At 37.7% G+C, this 21,256-nt stretch overlaps 4 protein-coding genes across 9 annotated transcripts in view; 3 read left to right on the top strand and 1 right to left on the bottom strand.

Annotated features, from left to right (window-relative positions):
• The first annotated feature begins 1,038 nt into the window (after positions 1-1,038).
• LOC111799547 (haloacid dehalogenase-like hydrolase domain-containing protein At2g33255) lies at positions 1,039-4,936 on the top strand. The gene is made up of 6 exons (XM_023682904.1): positions 1,039-1,129; positions 1,176-1,624; positions 1,777-1,819; positions 2,184-2,244; positions 4,337-4,471; positions 4,584-4,936. The coding sequence occupies exons 1-6, from the start codon at positions 1,116-1,118 to the stop codon at positions 4,746-4,748; spliced, it is 867 nt and encodes a 288-aa protein (XP_023538672.1). The 5' UTR covers positions 1,039-1,115; the 3' UTR covers positions 4,749-4,936.
• A 2,683-nt stretch (positions 4,937-7,619) lies between these two features.
• Positions 7,620-12,273, top strand: LOC111800298 (histone-lysine N-methyltransferase family member SUVH9-like). Of its 5 annotated transcripts, none has more exons than XM_023683921.1 (3): positions 7,620-9,990; positions 11,463-11,839; positions 12,038-12,273. In XM_023683921.1, exon 1 carries the CDS (start codon positions 7,853-7,855, stop codon positions 9,926-9,928), a length of 2,076 nt encoding a protein of 691 aa, XP_023539689.1. In that variant the 5' UTR covers positions 7,620-7,852; the 3' UTR covers positions 9,929-9,990; positions 11,463-11,839; positions 12,038-12,273. The 5 variants fall into 5 exon arrangements, with proteins under 5 accessions (XP_023539689.1, XP_023539691.1, XP_023539688.1 ...); XM_023683923.1 differs by having other exon boundaries at positions 12,035-12,273; XM_023683920.1 differs by lacking the exon at positions 12,038-12,273 and having other exon boundaries at positions 11,463-11,990.
• A 969-nt stretch (positions 12,274-13,242) lies between these two features.
• Positions 13,243-16,165, top strand: LOC111799663. Its single transcript, XM_023683095.1, has 2 exons — positions 13,243-14,194; positions 15,902-16,165. Exons 1-2 carry the CDS (start codon positions 13,722-13,724, stop codon positions 16,053-16,055), a joined length of 627 nt encoding a protein of 208 aa, XP_023538863.1. The 5' UTR covers positions 13,243-13,721; the 3' UTR covers positions 16,056-16,165.
• Positions 16,166-18,037: 1,872 nt separating this feature from the next.
• Positions 18,038-21,256, bottom strand: part of LOC111800337 (putative G3BP-like protein) — a 5,280-nt gene continuing 2,061 nt past the window's right edge. For both annotated transcript variants that reach the window (XM_023683981.1, XM_023683982.1), the window contains exons 5-10: positions 20,488-20,750; positions 20,205-20,397; positions 19,999-20,120; positions 19,849-19,914; positions 19,197-19,278; positions 18,038-18,481 (exon numbers count right to left, since the gene is read on the bottom strand). In XM_023683981.1, coding sequence (XP_023539749.1) covers positions 18,264-18,481; positions 19,197-19,278; positions 19,849-19,914; positions 19,999-20,120; positions 20,205-20,397; positions 20,488-20,750 — 944 coding nt within the window. In that variant the 3' untranslated portion in view covers positions 18,038-18,263. The remainder of the gene's footprint in view (positions 18,482-19,196; positions 19,279-19,848; positions 19,915-19,998; positions 20,121-20,204; positions 20,398-20,487; positions 20,751-21,256) is intronic.

Raw genomic sequence — 21,256 nt, 5'->3', positions numbered from 1 at the left:
TTATTCTCTGATGCATCCATTACATACAAATTAATCATTTACGAGTTATTTGTAATTAATTATAAATATGATAAAAAAATTCGTTTAATTACATCTTACACTCTAATAACTACTGATTATCTTTGTCTATATATCACGATATAAATTTCTATAATTGTTTTTTTTTTTAAGTTTAAGGGTATTAATGTAATTTTAAATGTTCGTTAATATTTGTTAAATACTATACTGTTTGTATAATGTAATGATATGTGAGGTGAGGGCGAGAACGATAATATAATATTTGTCTTTGTCTTGTTTAGTTAATAACAGAAGTATCTCCGTTCATTTCCCATGTTCGAATTATTAGAGGTTTTGTGCCTTCTTTCCCCTATTTTCTATTTAAATTGAATTTTTCGATCTGTTCAGGTAGGTGTTCGTTGTCACGATCATGCTTATACTCAAACCCTTTTATTTACTTTCAAGTCATATTACTTCTTTTGTATGACTGTTGAGCAAAATTATGTCTACTTGCAGTCAAACTTACTAAGGGACTAAATAGTCAGCCAACTTTCCCACCAATTATCCAGCTATCTATTACTTGCATGTTTTGAGTTGACTTTCACAGTTCTTCCTCTCACACCCACCATGATTTATAAAACATGTTTTTTTCTCAAAATGCTGCTCGATGTCCAGTGTCGGAAGGTCAAGGAAGTTGGTGACTTGACGACAGGGGAGCCGACGACCGAAGCCCCGGTGAACGGCAGACGTAACTATAACGGTCCCAAGGTAGCGAAATTCCTTGTCGGGTAAGTTCCGACCCGCACGAAAGGCGTAACGATCTGGGCATTGTCTCGGAGAGAGGCTCGGTGAAATAGACATGTCTGTGAAGATGTAGACTAGCTGCTGGACAGAAAATATCCTATAAAGCTTCACTGTTCCTTGGGATTGGCTTTGGGCCTCTCCTGCACACCTTCGACCATATGTCATAATTGTTCGTAAAATATGATTTTTATATAATTGTTCTTCCATTATTCACTGGATTAGAATAAATGTCGTTCGTAGGATCGGATAAATGGACATAAAGTAAGTTGAACTAAGAGGGAGTAGTAACAATCCCAATACTCAGCACGTTTAGAATGGCCGCAACAATTTCTGCAAANGTCAATACTCAGCACGTTTAGAATGGCCGCAACAATTTCTGCAAAATGGAGATTATCATCATCAACATGGTTGAATTTGAGCCAAAATTTCAACCCGAAATTCCGAGCTCAGCGCTGCAATCGGAGCTTCTTCCTTCCTGCTTTCGCCGCCAATCACTCATGCCGCCGCCACTTTCCTCCAAAGCCCTCTTCATTTCCAATGGCTATGGCCAATTTCTCCTCCGCCGCCTCTGCCCGCCGGGCTCGCCTCCGGGGGGTAATCTTCGACATGGACGGAACTCTGACAGTACCTGTCATCGATTTCGCTGCTATGTATAAATCCGTGCTTGGCGATGAGGATTACGCGAGAATCAAATCTCTAAACCCATCGGGAATCGATATCTTGCACATAATTCAGAGTTGGGCACCGGAGAAGCAGCGGAGGGCGTATGAGGTAATCGCCGATTTCGAACGCCAGGGAATCGAACGCCTGCAAATTATGCCCGGTCAGTACAGGGCTTAACTTCTTCTGATTTCAACGATTCTGATCGCTAACGCATTTGTCTCAGCTGCTTAAATAGATGGGAGAATTTACCCGTCCAGATTCCATGTTACTTGGTAATGTGTTCAACCAAATTCTTGATGATTATACGTGCAGGTGCTGCAGAGCTTTGTACATTTCTTGATTCCAAGAATATAAGGTAAACAGTTTCTTGTTCTTCTTCTTTCATTTCTCTCATTGATCATGCGCCGATATGTTATTGTAACATAATTAAACGTTGGTAGAATCATAAACACACTGATAGTTCTTTTGAACTTATTTGGGAAGATGCTGAACTGAAATTTTGCTATTTACTGCATATGAGTTTCAAACAGACTGATTGATATATTTGTGGATTCAAGTTGTTTGGGCTCTAGAAAAGAATTTAAGATGCTAAATAGCACGATTTTGCTGCTCCCCATGGCTAGGATTATTGTTCTGCAAACGCCTGTGGAGATGACTTTGCTTTCTGTATCCCTTTTCTGTGTTCATAAGTTCATATGTTATCCTTTGCACCATGTCAGGAGGGGACTAATCACTCGTAATGTAAAGGAAGCTGTTGATATTTTTCATAAGCGTTTTGGTGTAAGTTTACTGAAGTTTCTTGTAAGGCTATCTGTTATGTTCTTGATTTGCAGCTATACTCTTATATTGTTATGTTTTGGAATTGGTGTCAGTTGAGCTTTAAGGATATTGCCTGTTCATAGAGAGTTTGACGTTCAAATATGTTGATTGAATTGAATTAAATTAGTCTTCCTATAACGGCCCAAGCTCACCGCTAGCTCATATTGTCCTTTTTGGGCTTTCCCTTTCGGGAATCCTTTCAAGATCTCTAAAACCCGTCTGCTAGGGAGAGGTTTCCACACCCTTATAAAGAATGCTTTAGTCTCCTCCCAGACCGAAGTAGGATCTCACAATCCACCTCCTATTCGGGGTCTAGCATCCTTGCTGGCACATCGCCTCGTGTCCACCCCCCTTCAGGGCTCAATCTCTTCACTGGCACATCGCCCGGTGTCTGGCTCTGATACCAACTATAATGGTCCAAGCCCACCACTAGCAGATATTGTGCTTTTTAAGCTTTCCCTTTCAAGCTTCCCCTCAAGTTTTTTAAAACGCGTCTGCTAGAGAGAAGTTTTCATACCCTTATAAAGAATGCTTCGTTCTCCTCCTCAACTGATGTAGGATTTCACAATCCACCTCCCTTTGGGGCTCAACGTCCTTGCTGGCACACTGCCTCGTGTCCACCCCTATTCAGGGCTCAATCTCTTCACTGGCACATGTTTAGCTCTGATGCCAACTATAGCGGCCGAAGTCCACCACTAGCAGATATTGTCCTCTTTGGGCTTCTCCTTAAGGTTTTTAAAACGCGTCTGCTAGGAAGAGGTTTTCACACCCTTATAAAGAATACTTCGTTGTTCTCCCCAACCGATATGAGATCTCACCATTCCACTGCAATAGAATGATGGATTGAGCTTAACTACTAAGCGCGTGAGATTTCTCCTAATCACAACTGCCATAATACAATTTCTTAGAGCTTACATTAACTCGAATAATGCTTGGATCCCGAGTCAGACGGTTAGGAGATTATTTCATCTGTCTTGTTCAGGTATCGCATTAGCTCCGCCACTCTTATTTACTCTTTAGGACGATAGTATGTAGAAAATTTCAGAGTCTCTAAGAAGTTCTCTCTGTTGATGTATCACCCCTTTGAGCATTATTTGCATACGCTGGCTTCATTGCATGCCTTGGGTTCCTCTCAGTTGCTAGCCCAGATTGCTATTTTCTAAGAAATTGAGGTATTTCTAGCTTTACAGACATCTGGGCTTTAAATTGTTGTCCTTTTATTCATCTTCATGTAATATCTTGCAAACCACTTCTTTTAGAGAACTCTAAGAGCCCTTAAAAGTCTATGCCCCATCATACTCGATTGGATTTGGAAAGATAGATGCCCAAGAAAGAGTGAAATATTCATATGGGAGCTAATGATGGGTAGTATAGATAACCCAAGAGGCCAAAACAGAAGCTGAAAAAAGATCCTTAATCTCTAATTGCTCCTCGATGAAAAACCACCTTCGTTTTCACCGTCGAGCCTCTGGATTTTGCTCCTCTCGAATCACCTGAACTTTCTTGCTCCTCAGAGATTATCCATTCAAGGAAGCTGAAGTCCTTTGGTTGAATTCTGCACGAGCTTTCCTTTCATGAAACAAAAGAACAAAAGTGTTAGATCTGGAGAGGGGAGCAAAACATTTTTTATAAAGGTGTGGAAACCTCTCCCAAGCAGTGTTTTAAAGCCCGAAAGGAAAAGCCTAAAGAGGACAATATCTACTATAAGGTTGTGGGAACCTCTCCCTAGCGTACGCGTTCTAAAAATCTTGAGGGAAAGCCCGAACCCAAAGAGGACAATATCTGTTATATGGGTGTGGAAATCTCTCCCTAACAGACACGTTTCAAAAACCTCGAAGGAAAACCCAAAAGAGAAAGCTCAAAGAAGACAATATCTACTGCGGTAGACTTGGGCTGTTACAAAAAGGGTCTTCTTTGATTCCGAAAAATCTCTCTTTTTCTAGGATACGGATATTCGTTGTTGTAAGCTTATGCTACCAGATATAGTACATTATATATGTTTACCGTGTATCCTCATGAAGCCCTCATGTTCTTTCACTTGCTATGGCCGCAGTGGACATTTCATCCAGCATTAAGCAGGGAATTTGGTTCATATAAACCAAATCCCGCTCCGCTACTTCATATCTGCTCTTCTTGGGACGTCCTACCTAACCAAGTCATTATGGTTGGCGATAGCCTCAAAGATGATGTGAGTGTATTCTTTTTTATTATTCATTAGGTTTTCAACCAAGATGATGATCTTGGTACATTTATAGTTTTCCCTTACATGTGAAAGATTGACTTCCTCTCCTATCATACAGATTGGATGTGGCAAGCAAGCGGGAGCGTTCACATGTTTGCTAGACGAAACAGGAAGGTACAACTCGGAGCATTATGCCAACACGGATCTTGAACCAGATTTTAAAGCATCTACGCTTGGTGAAGTTCTTCATCTTTTGAAGGCGAATTTTGAGTTGACACCATGATCCCGACTCTTGGAGATGGTAGAAGACGTATTGATGGATTTCGTGAAAAAGGAAAAATAAGTTCCGAAGTTGGTTTGAGTGATTAGGATTTTACTTGAAAGTTGAGTCATTTGTAGAACGAAAAGAAGGGACTGGAATTCTTCTACAACAAATGTATCAATAAAAATCTTTAAACTAATAATTTTATCAATTTAAATCTCGAAAAAAAAAAAAAAAANATCTCAAAAAAAAAAAAAAAAAGTAAAATTTCAAAAAGAAAAAAAAAAAGTCTAAATAATTATTTTCATTGTCAACCGAAAAACATTAAACTGTAAATATGATAATCTACAGAAGGAAAAGAAAAAAAAAACAATAAATAATCTTTTAGTAGTGAACGCCCACCGTGGGGTTCGAACCCACGACCACAAGGCTCTACCAACTGAGCTAGACGGGCAGTTTTGTTAGCAAAATAATAAATTCTTTCAATTTTTTGAAGACTGTCTTAAAAGTCATACTTTACTTTTTAAAATAAAAATAAACAAATTACCAAATAAATTCAATACTTTTTCAAAATTACAGTAAATTGGAAAATAATTTTATTATAAAAATTACTTTTAATCAAATAAAATATGGACGGAAGAAAAAGACACGGAAAATCTGTTAAAAGTGGAGATGCGGGGCCATCAATCCCCATACCTCTCGCATGCTAAGCGAGCGCTCTACCATCTGAGCTACATCCCCGTTTTACTTTTTCTTTGTAAACAAAAATAACTAATCAATATTTATTTTCTTATTAATTTAATTTAGATGTCAATTAATCTCTTTATTTATTTTAATATTGAAAAAATTCGATTTAATAATTGAAAAAGGCCCCGCTTTAGTAATTAATCGAGAAAAAAGTATATTATTAATTTTTATCTACACATTTTAATTCGTTTAAATTTCTAAATTACTTCTCCTTGAAATTTAAAAAATGACATAATCATTAAGTTATATAGAGACGATTTCTATCTATAATATTGATAATAAGAATTTTTAGATTTTTTTTTATAAAGGTTAACGATATTGATACTACTTTTAAAAGTTAATAAACATTTTACCGATTGTTTTTGCCTTCGATTCCACTTAGACGGTCAAAAGTAAAAAGTGACACCGAAAGAATTTTAACTCTATTTTGTAAATCTTTTTAATTTTCATTTTTGACTTTCAACTTTTCTAAATAAATAATAATAATAATAAAAATCATATTTTCAAATTAAAATTTTAAAATTTAATTCTTATTTTCCGAATTTTCGATTATTATATTTTTCATAACAATTATTTTTTCTAAAATTATATATTAAATTATAAATAAATTCGATATTAAATAATTACATTCAAAATCATATGCCTATTTTAATTACTATAGTTAAATCACAATTTTAAGTCTAAGTTAGAAAATATATTTAAAGATAAATTAATTACTAATTAAATTTCATTTATTTTTAAAAGGAAAATTTTATTTAAATTAATTTAAATAATTATAATAGTTTTCGTGTTGTAAAAGATACGATAAGAATATATATTTTCGGAATATTAATAGATACTAAATATATTATTTTAATATACTTTTTAAATTAAAATTTAAATATAATTATACTTTAAATTATAAACCTAATTATTAATTTATGGCATCAAATAAAATTTTAAATTTTTTATATTAATTTAATGAGTTTTTAAGCTTTAATTTTAATTCCCCAAATTTAAATTTATTTTTAATTATAATTAATTAAATATGGATACTCAATTCCTCGGAATAATCGATGCCGAACATTGGGAAAGTTTGTCTTATGCGAAAAAATTTGAGATTTAAAATTTTGGTTTTTTTTATATAAATAAATTATAATTATTTATAATTTAATTATATGATGAGTTTTTTTAATTTATAATATTTTTATAAAAAGTATAAACGACAACCCTACTCGAGAAAGTTCGTCTTTCACGTGGTTTCTGTTATAACGTATGATATAAAATAATCGACTAAAGTTTTTCTCGTGATGGGTCGGGACAAATTGGTAGTTTTATTCCTTTAATTCCGAATACGTTTTATTTGAAACCGTTGCATGATGTTTTTGTCTTGTTTTAACGATAAAGAGAAATTAACAAACGATATCAGTGACATATCGAGAATTCAAATATGGTAACAAACCACAATTATGGTAACAAGTACGAGAAAACGAAGGATCATCATTTCCATAACTATGGCTTAAACTATAAGCATGAAAAAAAACGCCATCAGACAATTAGTTTACCACAGTAAAAAAATATTTTCACCAGACTCAAATTAACACATAAGGTTATTTTAGGAATTATGTTCGTATTCCCCGACTCGACATCAAAATGGTCTCGTCCTCGACCTTCGTAGCTCCACAACGAAACGATCCTATCGAACCCGAGACAGTTCATAATGTTATAACAACCGAACCCAAGACATATACATTTTATTTATTTATTTATTTATTTATATGAATTAAGTATAATATCCATTTTTTTTGAATGAATTTATATTAATTAATATATATTAATACAAAAAATACATATTTAATTACTATGTGAAAAGACTAAAATATCCTCGAAACTTGGGGTAGTTTTTTGGTAGTAATATAATTTACATCTATGAATAATAGAGTATAAAAATGGATAAATGTGTAAAAATGATATACAGTAATTAAGAAAAAAATATAAATAATTAGTATATTTAAAAATGATTATTTTCTAATAAAAGTTTAGATTTGAGGTAAAGTTTTTTTTACGGAGGTAAAATTAAGGGTAGGTTTTAGTGAGTGGGGGTGAAGAAAGGTAAATAGAGGAGGGAGAGGAGATAAAAGCATAATATCGTACGAAAATGGAAGGCAAGAAATGGAAATGAGGCTTGAAAATGAAAAGTCGAGGGAAATAAAAAGCAAAAATCAGGAGCTGAGTTCTTGCAAATTGTGCTCGAATTTTGGTTATGCCTTCAAATTACGCCATGGAAGCTCACACTGATCTCTCTGCAAAACCCTAGCAGAACCTGACCGGAAAGCGATCTTCCATGTCCAGACCTCCGTGATTCTAGTGCTTGGAAAGATTCGGACGTTGCTACCGCAATGGATTCTCCTATTCCCTTTCTGGACCTCAATCTTCTGCCCGACCCATCTACTGCTGTAATGGCGGCCGCAACTTCCCCTAAATCAGCCACAATCAACTCTTCTGTCAATAAATTTGTTGAAACTGGCAGGTTGTTGACCCCTAAATTGGAGCCGAAGCTCGAGCCGTTCGACGATGTTTATCAGACTCCGGTGACCCAACAATCCCAACCAGTTCAGGAACGTTTCTTGTCGAGCACTTCTTCGAATTTTTTCTCTAACTCGGATTTTGCTCGTACACCTTTTTCTGACCAGAATCATCACCTGTTTTCTCAGTCTTCGTCCATTTCTTCTGATAAGGACAATGTTTATTCCGAATTTTACCGCATTTCTCAGCTGTTTAGGACTGCTTTTGGTAAAGGATCTGAGAGCAATGGGGATGTTGAAGTTGTGGATCCTGATTCTCGGGCAATTGTCCCGGTTCCTGATGAGAATCATGTGTCTACTATGGTCGTTTCTAAGAGGAGGTATGATAAAAGATCTTCTGAACTTGTGAGAGTGACTGATCTTGGGGTTGATGACCAGAGGTATTTCCGAGATGTGGTGAGACGAACCAGGATGGTTTTTGATTCGTTGCGCGTGTTATCCATGCCGGAGGAGGAGAAGAGTTCGGGACTAATCCGGCGACTTCGGAGTGATTTGAGAGCTTCGTCCTTGATGAGAGAGCGCGGTCTGTGGCTGAATCGCGACAAACGGATTGTTGGTTCGATTCCTGGAGTGCACATTGGCGATCTGTTCTTCTTTAGGATGGAATTGTGTGTTGTTGGATTGCACGGTCAGGCTCAAGCTGGAATTGACTATGTTCCTGCGAGTCAGAGCTCCAACGGCGAGCCAATTGCCACTAGCGTGATTGTTTCTGGTGGATATGAGGACGATGAGGATTCTGGAGACACGATAATCTATACGGGTCATGGTGGGCAAGACAAATTTTCAAAACAATGTATGCACCAGAAGCTTGAAGGTGGGAACCTTGCACTGGAGAGAAGCATGCACTACGGGATTGAAGTGAGGGTAATACGAGGTATGAAGTACGCCGGCAGTGTAACAAGTAAGATTTATGTATACGATGGTCTATATAGAATTCTCGAATGTTGGTTTGACGTGGGGAAGTCTGGTTTTGGTGTTTACAAGTTTAAGCTTCTAAGGATTGATGGTCAAGCCGAAATGGGTAGCTCCATTTTGAAATTTGCAGAGAATCTCAGGTCTAAACCATTGTCTTTGAGGCCTTCTGGTTATCTCAGTCTCGATATTTCAATGAAGAAGGAGGCTGTTCCAGTTCTCCTCTTCAATGATATTGACAACGATCAAGAACCATTGTATTATGAGTATCTTGTTGGGACTGTGTTTCCGCCGTTCGCCTTTCACCAATCAGGAAGCGGTACTGGATGCAGTTGTGTTTCAGGTTGTGTTCATGATTGCTTTTGTGCTATGAAAAACGGTGGGGAGTTTGCTTATGATCAAAATGGATGTCTAGTGAGAGGAAAACCGATAATTTTCGAATGCGGACCCTTCTGTCAATGCCCCCCTCAATGTCGGAATCGTGTTTCACAGAAGGGATTGAAGCACAGACTTGAAGTGTTTAGGTCCAGGGAAACAGGTTGGGGCGTTAGATCCTTGGACCTGATACCTGCTGGTGCTTTTATATGTGAATATGCAGGAGTTGTCCTCACGAGGGAACAGGCTCAAGTTCTTTCTATGAATGGTGATACATTAATATATCCAAATCGTTTTTCGGATAGATGGGCAGAATGGGGCGATCTATCTCAAATATATTCTAATTATGTGCGGCCATCATACCCCTCTGTTCCTCCTCTGGATTTCGCGATGGATGTGTCCAGAATGAGAAATGTTGCTTGTTATATAAGCCATAGTACATCGCCAAACGTGTTGGTCCAGTTCGTGTTATATGATCATAATAATTTGATGTTTCCTCACCTTATGTTGTTTGCAATGGAGAATATCCCTCCTCTGAGGGAACTTAGCATTGACTATGGTGTGGCTGATGAATGGTCAGGGAAACTTGCCATCTGTAACTAAGTTTGAAAAGGTTATTAATTTTGAGTATGGGCAGCTACGAATGCTGAGATCAATGAACCAAGGTAACCAAATTCTTCCCCACTTTGTATGATTTATAATTAAAATAGACTCTCGGTTCATCTTATATTGCAGTTGATCAACTTCTGCTCTGTGTTTTTGTGTGTCTTATGATATCCCTTCAGCGTCAATTACATAACTTTTATTCAAAGTGCTATTTATTTATAGATCTATCTTTCTGGTGGTACTTTTTATGTTATTATAGTAATGCATCCATCAACTTTGATATTAACCCATCTTATGGTAGGGCGATGGATCTACAGCTGATTTCTTTGATCCTTGTTCTGGGAATTTTCGTGTTCTATTTGATTGAAGCATTTAGGTAGTCGGACCCCGCCATCTGTCATTCTCTCGTTCTACAGTCCTTATAGGATAAATTCCAATAGTTCATCTGTTCTAGTATTAGTGGTTGTACTTTACTGGTTAATTTCAGTTTTGTTGAACACCTTTCTGTGCGGAGTTGACATACTTGTTGAAGTTTACTTAAATTACCTGATTACAATATTCTTCTTACACGATTGGTTTTATTATGATTTTCTTCTGAATTTATGCGAGTTGACTGTTGTGTTCGTTTCTCTTGGGATAGTCTAGTCTGAGGTTCTGAAGTGAAAATGCTTTCATGAAATGGTTCTCTGTTCAATTTGAATCTGTTATCATTTAGGCAACACTCAACAGAACTGAAAGTTGAAGGAACGAAATGTTATTAAAAAAAAAAAAAGGATGTCTAAGAGGTTTGTGACGTTTAGAAGATCTAAATGACGATGATAATGACGAGGAAGGTTCCCAAAGGAATGGGTGAAATTTTCTATTATTGCTAATAATTCACCAAAACTTATAGTTGTGATTTTGATATGACAGAAAAATTCGTTTAAAGGTGAATCATACCATAATTTTATCTAGCCAGGTTCAAAATACCACGGTATTACTATGCTAGTGATAAAAGCCTTTAATCAATGCGATACGAGTCAATATCAGCATTATTTGCCTACTATGATCTTGTTCTTGATCCTGATAGAAATGACAGGTTCTATAAGCTTTTGATGGAAAGGAGATTACGATGGCATACTGAGAATTTCGTTTTCCAGACGATCATTGTCGTAGAAAAAAATGAATTCTTACTAAAACGATTAACTTATGCAGAAGATTTTTTCGGTTTGGTTTGCAAAGGAGAATCTTGGGGTCAATGATTTCTTTGTTTGTGTTTAATCTATGAAGCTAATAGGTAGGTAAATCTATGGAAAGCATTTTCATTCAGTTAGTAATTGTCTATATATCATCAGATTGATAGCCATTCTGATGCACCATCATTGATTTTGCTATCATCATTTCTTGTCTTGGATGAATAAACAATCCTTAATAGCAGAAGGGCCTGCTCATTTGCTTGTATGCATATTTGAAATGAACCCAGCATCATCATCAAGCCATTGATTCTGATCTCTTTACTAACATCAATTCTTCAAATGAACTACCTACGCAGATGGGAGTTGGAATCTTTTGTCTTAAAAATCTTTCGAAGTCACGGCCAAGGATGGTTCTAGCTATCACCACCGCCACCGCGAACTTGTTTCAGCTTCCATATCAAGTAATTCATAACCTTTTTGACTTGAAATACTGTATTGTCGTTGTTGTATTCAATGTTGTTCTCTCAGAGATGTTTAAAAGAAGCCACTGCCAAGCTTTTCAATGGATGATGAAGAAGAAGAAGAAGAAGAAGAGAAGAAGAAAAAAAACAGAGTGTATGAACTTCTGAAACTGAACCCAAACCATGGCAGTGCAGTAATAATAAAAACTCCACAGATTTCAGGCTTTCGGATTAAGCCTTTAGATACAGAATTTTCATGGGAAGCTTAAGAGGTGAAAAACTGTTTCCCAAGCTTGTAAGCATGAAATTGAGTTTTTACTTTTCATAGCCTGTAATTTACCAAAAGCCCATAATCGGCTCAAAAAATTGTACTTCTGTACAGTAATTTCTTTCAGATGTACAGCTGAAGTCTCTGTTCTTCCCCTCTCTCTCTCTCTTCTGCTTCTCTCTCATATGTTTTGAATCAGCAGCTCATTGTTGGATGGATGGTCCTGATGGTGTCATGAGCAGCAGCAGCAGCAGCAGCATCATCATCAGAGCACCATATAAAGGTATGCATTCATGAGGTGTAAAAGGTTCAGTCTTATGATGTTTAATGGAGCCGATGGCATTATAGTGTTTCATTTAGGCCTTTGTGTGAGTGAGGGCTATTAGTATGGTCTTCAATGAATGCATTGAATTATATTAATGGGTTTGTTTGTTTGTTTGTTGGTTGGTTGGGAGGTTTTCGTCGTCCTAGTACATGAGATCGATATTAGATCTTCGTGCTTGATTTCTGACCTTTGAAGTTCGAAATTTAAAATTTGAAAATTTAAGGATTTTAAAATCTTATTGACTTGTGGGTATCTCGTTGTCTTCTCGAAACTTGTCTTTTTGACTCTCAATAAATGTGGGGTGGAAGGTCGTGCATTTCGACCTCCAAGAATTAATTGAGCTGTGCTTGGATGATGAGTGAATCTTTTATATCTCGGGCACGAAGAAGTTAGGGTTCTTCAAGTCGTTGATCTTATTGGATTAAGGAGTTTAAACGGAATATATTAGAACTCAAATTTGGTACTAAAAAGAGAGAAAAGTTTTAATAAATATTTATAAATTTATTCATTTTTGTTAAAATTATTATTTTTGTTGTTTTAATGAACTGTGCGATACAGTGTGGGTAGCCAACCTCTTTGATTTCAAATTAAAAAACATTTTATGAAAAATAAAATTAGAAATTAATTTCTGTTTGAAATTTGTGTTAATTTAACTAAATCGTTGAATTTTTAAAAAACAAATAAAATCAGGTTGGTTTGGTCAATGCCACAAACATGAAAATAGAATAGAGTTGACATTTGATTTATAAATATTTGATATTTAAATTATTTATAAAATATATAAATTTTATGAATTTTTAATTATTAATGTAACACATACAGTAAATAATTATATTTTAATAATAATAAAATAACCTGAACATTGACTTGGAAATAGAGGGTTGGATTATATTATGAACTCAAAGTTACCGATCCAACCAACCTGAAATTATGACTGAACTCTTATAGGTTGCTTATAGGAATTGAGGGGAGACTTACAAGGAGAATAAAATTAAAAAAGAAAAAAAAATGATTATATATTTGGTGTTTAAAAGGGTAGATTTGTCATTTCACCTATTTTTCAAATTTTTAATAAAAGATTTAAAAGGGTAGATTTGTCATTTCACCTATTTTTTTCAAAATTTTAAAGTAAAGAAAAAAACAATATTTGAAAGGTAAATTATGTTGGTTTTAAGGGGTGTGAGTTGAGCAAAGATTTAGGAGATTGGAAAATCAGAAAAATTAGGGTTTGATGAGTGGAAGAAATGGCGGGAAGATCGGAGAAGACGATGACCGAATCAGAAGGAAGCAAAAATGGCGGAAGGAAGAAGAAGCGTTGGTCCCAAAAAAATAAAAAAAAAATGGAGGAAGAGCAGAGGCCAAGAGGCAGAGACCCTAATTTGTTGATATAGTTTTGTTTTGAAACCGACTAAAACCAAAATGACCACCTCATATTGCTTCTCCTTCTCGCTTTTGATTCTGCCTTTCCTTCACATCCACACCCTGATCTCTCTCTTTTTGTTGTTTTCTCTCCATCGCCGGCGGCTACTGTGCATGGTAGCATCGCCGGAGGACGGCAGCCATGGGAGGAGGGCGGATTACAACTAATACGACTACGGCGTCCAACACCACACCTAAAAAGGTCATGGTAGTCGTCGACCCCACTCGAGAGTCCGCTGCCGCGCTCCAGTATTCGCTTTCGCATGCTGTCATTGATTGCGATGAGGTCATTCTTCTCCATGTCGACAATCCTAATTCTTGGAAAAACGCTATTACTACGTTCCTTAAGAGGCCTAATGGTGGACCCGCCAATACTGCCACTCCCACTGACAACGCCGCCTCCGACGCCGGAGGAGGAGGACCGATGGATGTCGATTTTCTTAAGGAGATGAAGAAGGTATGCAAGGTTGCTCGTCCGGAACTGAATGTGCGGACGGCGAGGGTTGAATTGGAAGGCAAAGATAAAGCTGCCATGATCATGGCTCAAACTAAGGCCCTCGATATTGATCTGCTAGTCATAGGGCAGAGGCGAAGTCTCTCCACAGCGATCTTAGGGTTTGTCTTCTTCCCTTCATCAAAATATCGTAGGAATATTCTCCACATCTTCTTCTTTTTAACATCGAAATTAATTCTAGGTTTTAATCCATTTCGTTTATCAATCTTGTTGTTCTTCATTGGTTTCTAAGCTTTTCTATTAACTATTTTAGGGCTTATTTGTTGAATGAGATAGTTTCCAATGTGTGTATTAACTCATTTTTTGGGTAAATAACATTATATGGATCAAATCTTTGACCTCTCGAGGCAGGGTATATGCTTTAACTACCTATGCTCATTGTTTGAAGTCAAGTATGTTAGATTGGTTAAGATAATGTGTATTAGCTCGGAGCACGTATTGANTTCACCTATTTTTCAAATTTTTAATAAAAGATTTAAAAGGGTAGATTTGTCATTTCACCTATTTTTTTCAAAATTTTAAAGTAAAGAAAAAAACAATATTTGAAAGGTAAATTATGTTGGTTTTAAGGGGTGTGAGTTGAGCAAAGATTTAGGAGATTGGAAAATCAGAAAAATTAGGGTTTGATGAGTGGAAGAAATGGCGGGAAGATCGGAGAAGACGATGACCGAATCAGAAGGAAGCAAAAATGGNGGGTATATGCTTTAACTACCTATGCTCATTGTTTGAAGTCAAGTATGTTAGATTGGTTAAGATAATGTGTATTAGCTCGGAGCACGTATTGAAGTCAAAGCATGTTAGGGTGGATTAGATAATGTGTGTATCGACTTGTTGGCTCGAGTATTATTCGACTTATGTACGTTAGCTTGGTTAAGATAATGTGTATCGAATTGTTGATTTGAGTATGTATTGATTAAGATAAAGTATGTATTGATTTGAAATAGACATTTTGATAGCTCAAAACAGAGAAAAAAAGATGTAAACATTAATCTTACTCTGTCATGAAATTAATACATACCCTTGGCCTCCATTGATAGAGTAATTTTCTTGAAGATCCATACCCATGCTGAGTGTTTCTGTTGGTGGGACTTGAGTGTAAATTCGTTATCTTTTTCGGGTTGGACAGAAGCGTTTTTGTGAAGGTTTTTAGGGCCTTTCTGTGTGTCTTTTGTGTGAATTGAATATCGAAACAAAATATTGTATTATATATAGGTAAAGGGNGGCGGAAGGAAGAAGAAGCGTTGGTCCCAAAAAAATAAAAAAAAAATGGAGGAAGAGCAGAGGCCAAGAGGCAGAGACCCTAATTTGTTGATATAGTTTTGTTTTGAAACCGACTAAAACCAAAATGACCACCTCATATTGCTTCTCCTTCTCGCTTTTGATTCTGCCTTTCCTTCACATCCACACCCTGATCTCTCTCTTTTTGTTGTTTTCTCTCCATCGCCGGCGGCTACTGTGCATGGTAGCATCGCCGGAGGACGNGGCCTCCATTGATAGAGTAATTTTCTTGAAGATCCATACCCATGCTGAGTGTTTCTGTTGGTGGGACTTGAGTGTAAATTCGTTATCTTTTTCGGGTTGGACAGAAGCGTTTTTGTGAAGGTTTTTAGGGCCTTTCTGTGTGTCTTTTGTGTGAATTGAATATCGAAACAAAATATTGTATTATATATAGGTAAAGGGGTTGGAATCAAACCAAGAAAGCATGAATTATGTTGAAGTTGGGCAATTTAAGATAATTTATGAGTTAGTTTTGATGAACTGGATGAACAGGATGAACAGTTTTGGTTTATGAATTTTATTAAATGCAGATATAAACGGGCAGGAGTGGCAAAAATGTTGGACACAGCTGAGTATTTGATAGAGAACAGCAATTGCACTTGTGTTGCTGTGCAAAAGAAGGGTCAAAATGCAGGCTATCTTTTGAACACCAAAACCCACAGAAACTTCTGGCTCTTGGCTTGATAATGTCACATATTTCTATCAGACTCTCTTCTCCATTTGTGTCTCTTAAACCCTTTGTGTCTCTCTATTTGGGTCACTTTCTTCCCCCCCCCCCCCCCCCCCCCCCCCCCCCCCCCCCNTGAAGTTGTTCATTCATTCATCTCTAGGCTTGACTTGGCTTGGCTTGGATTGGTCACCCTCTTTTTCTTTCTTTTACAGGCAGTGCATCGACATTTATTTGTACATACACACAGAATTAACCAACTGAAAATGAGTTAATCTACTCTCCTTTCTCTTTATTGCTTTCTTTTCCCTTGCAAGGATTTGTTGGTTTGTTAATCTCGTGCTTAATTTGGTTGGTCGGTTGGTTTAATCTTGAAATTGTTATTCGGTTCGACTCAGCATGAGTGAAATTAGTACTCTTCTTAAGACCTAATTGTGATAAACGACCATTGTGTCTCACAGTACTTAGAAATATCGAACCGAATATGAAAACACCTCTTGAGTCTTCATTGTTCGTCACTTATTCAAAGTTTGAGATTCAATTCGATGAAATTAAGTATTTGCAAGATTAAATTTGATGAAAAGAAGTTAGTTACGATCAAATTTATACGACATTACGATCAAATAGTCACATTATCTGATATGAGTCACATTTTCATCAGCAACATTAGTTAGCTGGAACTTGTGATCAGGAAGTCGATTGATGAGAGGAGTTTTGAGTTAGCAAGCCAAGCACTTCCCTGGGATCATAAAATAAACGAACAAAGCATCCCACATTCATTCTTTCAAACGATGTGAATGGACTTGACCCTCTAGATCATCAGTCTGTGACAGGGAAGGGAGGTGATAGTTCAGTATAATTCAATGAGACAGAAATGAATTCAGGCATGTACAAAATGAGTCAATGACTCACACCAATGTTTCCTACTGCCATGACAAGCTTGAAAGAACATAAATATAATAAATGAAAGAACATAAATATAATAAATAACAAGGCAAAGGCGTACCACCTCTCCCATATAAAATTTACCATTTGGTGTAAGAATCACATACACACTTGAAGCACCGATCGTGGACGGAGGTGGCTTCTCTTTGGCATTAATCAGACCACATTGAACTTGTAACCGTTCAAACTCACCAGCTAGTAGATCTACCTCCTTAGGGGCCTAGCGTCCTCGTTGGCACACCACACCACCCAATGTCTGGCTCTGATACCATTTGTAACAGTTCAAGCTCACTACTAGTAGATATTGTTTATTTTGACCCGTTGTGTATCGTCATCAGCCTCACGGTTTTAAAACGCGTCTGTTAGGGAGAGGTTTTTACACCCTTAGAAGCAGTGCTTCGTTTCCTTCTCTAACCAATATGGGATCTCGTAGAACAAAGAAACGACCAAACAAACCCTGTCAGCTTCAATTTTCTTCCACAAGACACCTGTTTTGCAAGTTGTTTTTTATTTTATTTTTATCAGCTTCTACTATGACATCATTTGACTTGAGATTGGATTTGGCATTCCCATTAAGCCTTGCATGAGAAGAACACAAAAAACTTCAAATCTGTCTACTTACGATGGATCTCATCTCCGACATTTCCACCTGAGAAACAAAAAACATGTTTGGACGACACACCTTTTACTGAACATGACAAATAATCCTAGGAACAATCTCACTCAACTTTTGATGCTTGACATGATAAAAGATGATAAAAGATGATAAAAGATGATAAAAGATAAGCCAGCACTCACAAAACTCTAATCAACACTCTAATCAAGAGTAGCTACTTGTGAGAGATTCTGAAGAAATAGACACAATCCAGACAAAGCATAACAAAATGAAGAAATAGAGACCCTGAGCTAAGCAGAAATACCGACACAAAATGCATGAAACTTAACCATGGAAGAGATAAGCGAGTGAGTAAATGGGGTGAAGTTGTTCGTAAGGAATCCGATCCAAAAAAACGCCAAAGGGGAAAAGAGACGACGGGTATGAACACAAGAGAGGTAGAGACAAAATTTGATTATATTTAAAACAATGAGGAAATGCAGTGAGTTTCATGAAATGTTGTTTAAATCAAGAAACCCAATGGAAAAAATAATGATGCAATTCATATTCCCTTAGACAAATAATATTAGCTTAAACTGACTCAAATTATTCTTCAAGGTGGTAATGTGAGTGTGCCTCTGTTGATAATGCTAGAACCAAAACTGTTGCTTTGCTAAACGATGAGCTATGATGACTCTGATGGACTTTCTCCATTTCTTGATATTTGGTGGCTGTGGTTCACTTTGTCCTGTCGAGTAGTAGGTCGATAGAAGCCGTTGCCTCTCGGTCTGATATACTCACGGTCGCTTCCGTCTCGAACTCCTGTATTGTAACTCCGAGAGCTAGAATGATGCCCCCTAGAAGACTCTGTGTGATAGCTACCTCTTCCTCTACCACCCCTTCCTGCTCATAATGAAAGCCAGTTCAAATAAGGAATTCAAAACTAAAGCTGAATAAGGTATTAAGAACGTCATGTCGTTCCACACGTTCATTCGTAAGCAGCAGATAGACAAAACATATAACAACCCAAGCTCACCGCTAGTAGATATTGTCCGCTTTGGCCCGTTACATGTCGCCGTCAGCCTCACTGTTTTAAAACGCGTCTGTTAAGGAGAAGTTTCCACACCCTTATAAGAATATGCTTCGTTTCCCTCTCCAACCGATGTGGAACCTCACAATCCACCCCATGGGAGTCCAGTGTCTTCATTGGCACACCGCCAAACGTCTGGCTCTGATACCATTTGAAATTGCCTAAGCCCACTGTGTTTTAAGTGGCTGTTACAAATGGTATCAGAGCCAAACACTAGACGAGGTGCTAGCGAGGACGTTAGGCCATCAAGGGGGTGGATTGTGAGGTCCCCATAGATGAAGACGGGAACGAATCATCCCTTATAAGGGTGTGGGAAACCTTTCCCTAACAGATGCATTTTAAAATAGTGAAGCTGACGACGATACATAACAGGCCAAAGCAGCGGTGGGTTTGGATGTTACAAAGCAGCAGCAAAGCCATCACATGGTCTATCATATCAGGGTATCAGCAGATGCATGTACTTTGAATTGGAAGATAAGAGTATCAACATCAAAATTCTAAAGAGATACATTGTGAAAGAATGCATACTTCCTCCTTGGTGTGGGACGTTGCTGTTCGCTCTCCGCTCCTCGATGTATACTTGACGCCCAGCAACCTGAGCAGTACCTGCCTGGAAAGAGGAAAAAAGAACTGCTAATCAGAATCTAATAAGGTAAGGGTTGATCAGGCAATTTTTTAGTTCAAAAAATTATGGGTGGATGTTCGTGAGATCCCATATTAGTTGGAAAGGAGAACAAAACAATCTTTACAAAGGTGTGGAAACCTCTCCTTAACAGATGCGTTTTAAAACCTTAAGGGGAAGCCTAGAAGGGAAAACTCATAGAGGACAATATCTGCTGGTGGTGGGCTTGAGCTGTTACAAATGGTATCAGAGTTAGACACCCGATAGTGTGTCAGCGAGGACACTATCCCCCAAGGGGGTGGATTGTGAGATCCCACATTGGTTGGAGAGGGGAACGATACATTCTTTATAAGGGTGTGGAAATCTCTTCTTAAGAGACGCGTTTTAAAACCTTGAGGGGAAGTCCGGAAGGGAAAGCCCAAAAAGGACAATGTCTGCTAGCGGTGGGCTTGGGCTGTTACAATATTACACAAAAGNAAGCAAAAAGTAAAAGTTCAATCTAAAAAGAAAGAATAAGAAAACGCTAAGTTCCAAGGATTTCAAGTGAAGCAAACCAACCTTGATAGCGTTTTGGACACCAGTGACGTCTTCAAATTCGACAAATGCATAGCAAAAACCAACATCCTGGAAATCACGAGTTAGTCGGGCATCGAGTAATTCAAGACAGGCATCGTGAAATACATTGAAAAGATAAAAAAGAACATAGACCTTGCGGCTCCTAATAACCACCCCATCAGAACTGAGTTTTCCAAAGTGCTTGAATTCCTCCTCAACTTCTGAAGCAGACACAGTGGATGGCAAGTTTCTTACATAAACAGACTTAATTTCACCTACATACATAGAGGTTAAAAATGATTATACTTCACATAGAAATAGCTAAAGATCCGAATAACGAACAATACGACATGGCTAACCTTCATCATCAACAGAAGGGAACTCGCCCCCTGTCTGTTCCCTTTCGGAGTTATTTTGGAGAGCTGTAGTTAATTGCTGGGCGGTGGACGGTGGAGTGTAGTTTTTCTCTGAAGCAGATGGTGTGCTCTTACTAACTGGATACTGAGAAGCAGCAATGGAAGCGGGCGCTTCTTGTCCTTTAGCAACTCGAAGCTAAAGAAATTAGAATAAATGAAGTCAGTTCCATCAAAGGCTGCATATGTTTAAATCTTTGGTGAATTGATTGTTAATGTCAAAGCTTACAATTGAAGCATATGTTTGCTTTTGGGGCTCCTCAGCATGTTCTTCAACAGAAACAGGGGAAGGATCTGGTGAAACAGTTGGTGCATTCTGATGGATAGAATTTACGTCTGCTGTACTTTCCTCTATAATGCTTTTTGGCTCAGGAACTTGCTGCAGTTGCTGCTCGACAAACTTGCGGTTATCGACGTGACCATTTTCTTTGACAACTGGGGTTGCAAACTCTCGCGGGGCCTGGACTGCACCATTCAGTGAGTAATTGGGCACTACAACAAGAGTTTAACTTCATTCAGCAAAAACTCGGTATCAAATCGACTCCATGGGAGACTCCAAGCCAGAACCAAAAAGGGAAATCAAAAGATAATCCAAAGAACCAAGTTTTATCAAAGAAAATTTAACAGAACACCTCAATAGTATGAATAACAAAATAGTTTCGTGAAATCCCACATCGGTTGGGGAGGAGAACGAAACACCTTTTATAAGGGTGTGGAAACCTTTCCCTAGCATACACGTTTTAAAAACCTTGAGGGGAAGCCCAAAAGGGAAAGCCCAAAAAGGACAATATCTGCTAGCGGTGAGCTTAGGCCGTTACAAATGGTATCAAAGCCAAACACTGGATGATGTGTCAGCGAGGAAGTTGTTCCCCAAAGGAGGGTAGACACGAGGTGATGTGCTAGCAAGGACGCTGGGCCCCGAAGGGGGGTGGATTTGGTGGGGGTCCCACATCGATTGGAGAAAGGAACAAGTGCTAGCGAGGACGCTGAGCCCTTAA

This window comes from Cucurbita pepo, chromosome LG08 (genome assembly GCF_002806865.2).
Source record: "Cucurbita pepo subsp. pepo cultivar mu-cu-16 chromosome LG08, ASM280686v2, whole genome shotgun sequence".
Classification (NCBI taxonomy): Eukaryota; Viridiplantae; Streptophyta; class Magnoliopsida; order Cucurbitales; family Cucurbitaceae; genus Cucurbita; species Cucurbita pepo.
The sequence above is the reverse complement of the archived record's forward strand: the minus strand, read 5'-3'. Positions and strand labels throughout refer to the sequence as shown.

What these genes read in the sequence shown, in the direction of transcription:
- LOC111800298 (XM_023683921.1), top strand. Translation starts at nt 7,853, where the DNA reads ATGGATTCTCCTATTCCCTTTCTGGACCTCAATCTTCTGCCCGACCCA.
- LOC111799663 (XM_023683095.1), top strand. Translation starts at nt 13,722, where the DNA reads ATGGGAGGAGGGCGGATTACAACTAATACGACTACGGCGTCCAACACC. An exon ending in CTCTCCACAGCGATCTTAGG is followed by an intron (nt 14,195 to 15,901) that starts GTTTGTCTTCTT and finishes TATTAAATGCAG; the next exon opens with ATATAAACGGGCAGGAGTGG.
- LOC111799547 (XM_023682904.1), top strand. An exon ending in ACGCCTGCAAATTATGCCCG is followed by an intron (nt 1,625 to 1,776) that starts GTCAGTACAGGG and finishes TTATACGTGCAG; the next exon opens with GTGCTGCAGAGCTTTGTACA. An exon ending in TTTTTCATAAGCGTTTTGGT is followed by an intron (nt 2,245 to 4,336) that starts GTAAGTTTACTG and finishes CTATGGCCGCAG; the next exon opens with TGGACATTTCATCCAGCATT.